Genomic DNA, 7907 nt, shown 5'->3' with positions numbered 1-7907 from the left:
TTGTTTTTTTAACCTTTAATAAGATTTGCTCATTGTTGAAAGATCATTCTTCTAATTTCCTATTTACATTATTCCAAATATGTGAATCATGAGTTGCATGTGCTGTAATTTGTACCTAACCATAGCTAAAAAAATGACATTGTGCAATATTATTTGCGGAGATAATGTTGCCTCATTCTACAAAGAATTAGGAGGAGCACAAATGGGACGTCCCAACTCTCAAGTTCTATATGAGGTGCTTCCAGCATCACAACCCTGACTGATCAGCTTTCTTCACTGATAGTACTGAGCCTGCTAAACATGGTAAGTCCTCAGCATGTTCCAATTCTATGACAGTGATTCAAATGAAATACATTGTAGTATAGTTTGCTTCACTTATTTTATTTGCAAATATTTTAGATTTATTTTCTATGCATGTAATATGTGCATTGTTTTCTACTTTTTTCTAGACATCATATACTGAAAAAGGAGAAAAGGTATAATTGTTCTACATTACTGAATTATTCTTAGCAAATATTTGTAGAGCTCTGTAATTGAAGTTAAATAAGATTTGATATATATATATATATATATATATCCATTGCAAATAACATTTTTCATTTGCATCTTAGAAGATATACATTGGTGTCAGCACATTGAAATATTGCTTGAATTTGCTATTAGCATATTCTATTATTAACTGCCCGGCTATCCTTTGTATACATCTTGTCATAGGCAACTATCAACAGGTAAAACAAATAGAGATACTTTATGCATACAGCATATAAAATAAAATCTTATTAGCAGAAGTGAGTTATGTTTTATGTACTCATAAATCAAACCATACATAAATATACGTTAAAAAAATAGTATTAACACTGTGTAGTACATCTAAAAAATATAATCATTTTAAAGTTTAATATAAATATGTATATATTGGAACCTAATGTAATTCTAATTGTATGTGTAAGTAGGAATTCACTGATGGATTGAGTCTGTGTGACCAGTTTACATATATTCCATTTATTTTAAGTAGGGAATCAAATGTATACTTTAACTTTACTAGAGCAATAGTCTTTAATCCTGACCTCTACTGACACCAGCAGTGCATGTTAAACAGCCACAAAACTTGAGTTGTGTCATGATAATGTGGTTGTGAACTGACAGAGCTTGTAATGTAGAGCGTCACTATTTCCCATTTGGTAGAACAATGTATTTCCTTACAAATAATATTTAATCCTTAAATCAAATATATTTAAATATATATAAATGTATTTTTTTATGCAATTTGGTACCGCATATGTTAAGTATACATTCTGTAAGCATACATTACAGCCTTAGAAATTGTTGTATATATCACATTGCAGAACCTGCATAAGGAACCCACAGTCTTCAGAGAATGACATAACTAATAGAACACATAGCTGGGGATGTGGCATCATTCAGTGTAGATAATCCCATCATAAATATTAATAAATGTATTAATAAATATAATATTCGGATGTAGTTATTTAGATTTTGCAATAAATTGTTTTGTCATTATATTTAACCTTTGTATTATATTACAACATACTTTATATTAGTTTTTTAGTGGTCATTATTTGTAAGTGTTTCAGTAATAATATTATATACTTCTTTTTGCCCCTTGAACTCAGCATGAACAAGGGCAATTTCTCAGGTTTCATTCCATAACACTGTGGGTGAGCAATGCAAAGCAGGTAAGTGTTTGTGGTACAAAATGAGTTAAATGGAGAGGAGATAATTCTTTTTTTTGTGTGTTCCCAGTTGGAGCTGCAGCCTATGATTGGTTAGTGAAGGGGAGGGTCCAGTGTCCCCCCCACAATCTGTTTCCACTTATGATGTGTGCCACATCTGGTGCTTGTAACAGGAACACATTCTGCAATGTTCAGAGAAAGACACTGGAATGTGTCACATAGACTTCTTAAGGTCACAATGTATAAAAAGTTACTAACCATGTATCGCAGTTTATGATGTAGATATATGAGAAGATAAGAGGATTTGAATTTACTGAGCCCAGCAGCCTCTGTAATGCAGCACATCCACTAGCAGACCCAAAAACGACTGCACGATTACGACATTGTAAGCGTGCATTCGTTTCACAGTCTGTGCTGAATGATTGATCGTTCAGTGTAGGCACCCTCCATCATCTGTGAACATGGCCAATCTGTCATTATCGACAGATAGAACGGCATGTTCACCCGATGATTGATGTTAGAACCGACCAGCGGGAGCGCGCATCGCTGGTCGTTTCCGACATAAAAGTGCACAATTTGTGCACAATTACTGAGCGATTGCACGATTACGATGTTGTAATCGTGCAATCACTCAGTAATATCGGCATGTGGATGTGCGCCTTAAGAGTCAGAGATATGTTGTGTAGTCTATATTTTGTTTAATGGTGAGCTATAGGGCACCCTTTATACTGCAAGCCATATAGTTCTACTATGAATATGGCCAGTGAAATAAACTACAGACCAATCCTATTTTCTTATAATATGATGTAATAACCAAACCATATTTGCCAAATTTTCTTTATTATGACATCTTACCCCTTCCTTTTGGTGCTCACTGGGGTGAATGTAAATCAATGAAACAGTTTGCCCAAGATCTCCCCCTAATTCATGAATATACAGTACCAGTCAAAAGTTTGGACACACCTTCTCATTCAATGGTTTTTGTTTAGTTAAAATATTTTCAACATAGTAGATTAATACTTAAGACATCAAAACTATGAAAGAACACATATGAAATTATGTTGTAAACAAAGTGTTAAACAAATCAAAATATGTTTTATATTTTAGATTCCTCAAAGTAGCCCCCTTTTGCTTGGATGACAGCTTTGCATGATTTAGTCTCCTGGAATGATTTTGAATTAAGAGGTGTGCATTGTCAAGAGTCAATCTGTGGAATTACTTGCCTTCTTTACGTGTTTGAGACCATCAGTTGTGTTGTACAGAGGTAGGGTTAGTAGACAGTGGACACTACTATTTGACTACTGTTGTAATCCATATTATGGCACCAACCACTCAACTCAGTAAAGAGAAATAGGCCATCATTACTTTAAGACATGAAGGTCAGTCGATGCGGAAAATTTCAAGAACTTTGAATGTATCTTCAAGTGCAGTTGCAAAAACCATCAAACTATATGATGAAACTGGCTCTCATGAGGACCGCCCCAGGAAAGGAAGACCAAGAGTTACCTCTGCTGCAGAGGATAAGTTCTTTAGAGTTACGAGCCTCAGAAACCGTGCTACTTAACAGCACCTCAGATTAGAGACTACACAAAGTCTTCACAGAGTTCAAGTAGCAGACAAATATCAACATCAACTGTTCAGAGGAGACTGCGTGAATCAGGCCTTCATGGTCGTATTGCTGTGAAGAAACCACTACTGAGGATGAACAACAAGAAGAAAAGAATTGTTTGGGCCAAGAAACACAAGGAATGGACATTAGACCAGTGGAAATCTGAACTTTGGTCTGAGGAGTCCAAATTTGAGATTTTTGGTTCCTACCGCCATGTCTTTGTGAGACGCAGAGAAGGTGAGAGGATGGTTTCTGCATGTGTGGTTCCCACTGTGAAGCTTGGAGGAGGAGGTGTGATGGTTTGGGGGTGCTTTGCTGGTGACACTGTGGGTGATTTATTCAAAATTCAAGGCACACTTAACCAGCATGGCTACCACAACATTCTGTAGCGCCATGCCATTCCATCTGGTTTGCGCTTACTGGGACCATCATTTGTTTTTCAACAAGACAATGACCCCAAACACACCTCCAGGCTATGTAAGGGCTACTTGACCAAGAAGGAAAGTGATGGAGTGCTGCATCAGATGACCTGGCCTCCACAATCACCCGTCCTAAACCCAATTGAGCTGGTTTGGGATGAGTTGGACCGCAGAATGAAGGAAAAGCAGCCAACAAGTGCTGAGCACCTCTGGGAACTCCTTCAAGACTGTTGGAAAACCATTCCAGGAGACTACCTCATGAAGCTGATTGAGAGAATGCCAAGAGTGTGCAAAGCTGTCATCAAAGCAGAAGGGGGTTACTTGAGGAATCTAAAATATAAAACATGTTTTGATTTAACACTTTTTTGTTTACAATATAATTCCATATGTGTTCTTCCATAGTTTTGATGTCTTCAGTATTAATCTACTATGTTGAAAATACTTTGAATAAACAACCATTGAATGAGAAGGTGTGTCCAAACTTTTGACTGGTACTCTATACCAGACATGTTTGGTGATCAGTCTGTAGTATATGCCTTTATTTAGCTAAATAGAATGTAAGGTCTTTGGAGTAGGAGACGAATTACAGTTGTATTTTTGTGTCTGAACTTGTTCACAATTTGTGTGTTATACATGCCACGTGTTTTATGTGATGCCATATACTGATGTGTATGTACATTTATATCTGAGAATGCATGGCAGTTGTCTTATAACTCTAAATACTAATTATGGCCTGACAAATATATTGTAATAAATATGCCACTATGCATGCAACTATGGGCAATTTAGAGTTGTAGCCATATCTACACCTGGGTCATAGGTGTAACTTACATGTAGGCTTAATATTCTAAGGATGTATTATTATTGGCATGTAGTTGGAATTGCCGGCTATTCAGATATCCATCTGATTTTAGACACCAAGGAGTAAATTTACTAAGATAGTTCTATTAAGAAGTGATATTGCCCACAGCAACCAATCAGATTCTACTTTTCATTTATCTAGCACCTTCTAGAATATAATACCTGGAATCTGATTGGTTGCTATGGGCAACATCCCTTCTTAATAGAACTCCAATCTTAGTACATTTACCCCTAAGAATAGGGCTGGTGTAAATGCACGCTGATAGTGATGACGTCTACTTTCACAAGCGGATGGATGGAGGCAGTCCGGTTAAATAGATGGGGCCAAATTCTAAAGTACAAGCAAAGATCCGCATTTATTTCTGCACACGCCATGCCGCCACATCTGATGCTGATTTGCATGCAATGCTGGGCCAGGCCTTAGAAAGTGTAATATATACAGTGCATCTGGAAAGTATTCACAGCGCTTCACTTTTTCCACATTTTGCTGTTACGTTACAGCCTTCTTCCAAAATGGAATAAACTAAATTTTGTCCTCAAAATTCTACACACAATACCCCATAATGACGTGTAAAAAACTTTTTGAGATTTTTGCAAATTTAATAAAAAAAAAAAAACCACTAAGAAATCACATGTACATAAGTATTTACGGCCTTTGCCATGAAGCTCAAAATTGAGCTCAGGTGCATCCTGTTTCCACTGATCATTCTTGAGCTTAATTAGAGTCCACCTGTGGTAAATTCAGTTGTTTGGACATGATTTTGAACGGCATACACCTGTCTATATAAGGTCCCACACTTGACAGTGCATGTCAGAGCACAAACCAAGCATGAAGTCCAAGGAATTGTCTGTAGACCTACAAGACAGGATTGTCTCGAGGAACAATTCTGGGGAAGGGTACAGAAAAATATCTGCTGCTTTCATTGTTCCAATGAGCACAGTGCCCTCCCTCATATGTAAATGGAAGAAGTTTGGAACCACCAGGACACTTCCTAGAGTTGGCCGGCCATCTAAACTGAGTGATCAGGGGAGAATGGCCCTAGTCAGGGAGGTGTCCAAGAACCTGATGGTCACTCTGTCAGAGCTACAGCATTCCTCTGTGGAGAGAGGAGAACCTTCCAGAAAGACAACCATCTCTGCGGCAATCCACCAGTCAGGCCTGTATGGTAGAGTGGCCAGACGGAAGCCACTCCTTAGTAAAAAGCACATGGAAGCACGCCTGGAGTTTGCCAAAATGCACCTGAAGGACTCTCAGACCATGAGAGACAAAGATTGAACTCTCTGGCGTGAATGCCAGGCATTATGTTTGGAGGAAAACAGGCACCGCTCATCACCAAGCCAATACCATCCCTACAGTGAAGCATGGTGGTGGCAGCATCATGCTGTGGGGATGTTTTTCAGTGCAGGAATTGGGAGACTAGTCAGGATAGAGGGAAAGATGAATGCAGCAATATATAGAGACATCCTGGATGAAAAACTGCTCCAAAGCGCTCTTGCCCTCAGACTGGGACGACTGTTCATCTTTCAGCAGGACAACGACCCTAAGCACACAGCCAAGATATCAAAGGAGTGGCTTCAGGACAACTCTGTGAATGTCCTTGAGTGGCCCAGCCAGAGCCCAGACTTGAATCCGATTGAACATCTCTGGAGAGATCTGAAAATGGCTGTGCACCGACGCTTCCCATTGAACCTGATGGAGCTTGAGAGGTGCTGCAAAGAGGAATGGGCGAAACTGCCAAAGATAGGTGTGCCAAGCTTGTGGCATCATATTCAAAAAGACTTGAGGCTGTAATTGCTGCCAAAGGTGCATCAATAAAGTAGTAAGCAAAGGTTGTGAATACTTATGTACGTGTGATTTCTTAGTTTTTTTGTTTTTTTTAATTAAATTTGAAAAAATCTCAAAAAAACTTTTTACACGTTGTCATTATGGGGTATTGGGCCCGATTCAAAGTTGCTCGCAAGCGGCCCAATGTTAATGAACTGCACATGCGCCGCGTCCGGCGTGCGCATGCGCGAGCCCCGCTGAGTGACTGAAGTTCAGTTGCTACGGGGCTCGCAACAAGATGGTGCGGCTGTCGATGGTGGGCGGGTAGGGGGGGTGGCTGCACAAACGCAGGCGTTCCCTTAGGAACACCTGGCATTTGTAGGGCGGACTAACTTACATCACTACTGATGTCAGTAGTGGACTTCCTGCTCTATTAGAGCAGGAAGTCCACTCGGCCTTGCAGAAGCTAGACCCTACCCCAGGGTCTCGTCACACAACCGATGGTCGTGATTATCGCAAGGGTCTCCTGGCCGCTCGCACAAGCTGTGGGTGGTCTCCCACAGCTTTGCGAGCGGCCGGAGAAAAAACAAAACAAAAAACATACGCCCACATTCCCTGCGAGCGGCCGCCAGCAGCGTGCGGCTCTGACTCTGGCCCATTGTGTGTAGAATTTTGAGAACAAAAATGTATTCCATTTTGGAATAAGGCTGTAACATAACAAAATGTGGAAAAAGTGCAAAGTTGTGCATACTTTCTGGATACACTGTATTACATTTATCTGCAGACGGAAAGGAGATTGCGTCTACAATCATGATTACAATGTGATTCCATCTAAGGATGAGTGAAATAAAAAGCTGCATCTGGCAGCAAGAACTTTATTTTGATATTTTCATGTCCAACAGTTTTGCTATCTCCAAAGAGTTCACAGGCATATGGATCGGTCTACATTGTAAGCATGTATTTTGGCATTTACCATGTACAGGTACTTCCTGCTTAGCAACATAAGCTGAATTGTAATTAATTTGAAAATGTATTTTCTTTATCATAGGCTGCCTCCTTTTACTGCAATAAAATGGGATGTGAACCATTGGCATACAAGGGTCTAGAGACTGGTAGCAGGGAGCTGGTAACCCATGTTGTGAAACAAGACAAGGTATACAGCTTGCAGTCATACCTATAATATCTTGATTAGTGCAGGTCTAAAATTAGGGTAATAATGTATATTTTATGCTTCCATACAGATAATATTCCTCTTCGTTTCTGCTCTTACCCCTGATAATGAAGGTAATGTATATTTGTATGTATATTTGATAATTAGCCATGTGCCAAGACATAAATTAGGTAAACGCTATTGAAATGTAATCCTTACCCACTTTTCTAAGGCAAAACCTTTAAAGCATTGATGAAATGTATAATTGTACACTGATCACACTTTCATAATGTGGCTATTTAATGAAAATAAGGTAGTGTTGCTATAGTTGAGCGCTTTTATATGTGCATTGTCTAAAACGTACAATAAAAGTAGAAATCACTGTTTACAAGTGCTGGCTATAGTACCA

General features: G+C 39.1%; 1 protein-coding gene across 1 annotated transcript in view; it reads left to right on the top strand.

The window, feature by feature from the left end:
- Positions 1–251: 251 nt before the first annotated feature.
- The window catches only part of HPD (4-hydroxyphenylpyruvate dioxygenase), a 49758-nt gene continuing 42102 nt past the window's right edge, over positions 252–7907 (top strand). Inside the window, exons 1-5 of the mRNA XM_088449160.1 lie at positions 252–303; positions 450–476; positions 1635–1697; positions 7397–7501; positions 7590–7632. Of these exons, the coding sequence (XP_088305286.1) occupies positions 301–303; positions 450–476; positions 1635–1697; positions 7397–7501; positions 7590–7632 (241 nt within the window). The 5' untranslated portion in view covers positions 252–300. The remainder of the gene's footprint in view (positions 304–449; positions 477–1634; positions 1698–7396; positions 7502–7589; positions 7633–7907) is intronic.

This window comes from Taudactylus pleione, unplaced genomic scaffold, assembly GCF_031769625.1.
Source record: "Taudactylus pleione unplaced genomic scaffold, aTauple2 ptg000479l, whole genome shotgun sequence".
Classification (NCBI taxonomy): Eukaryota; Metazoa; Chordata; class Amphibia; order Anura; family Myobatrachidae; genus Taudactylus; species Taudactylus pleione.
Note: the sequence above shows the minus strand (reverse complement) of the source record. Positions and strands in the feature narration are given on the sequence as shown.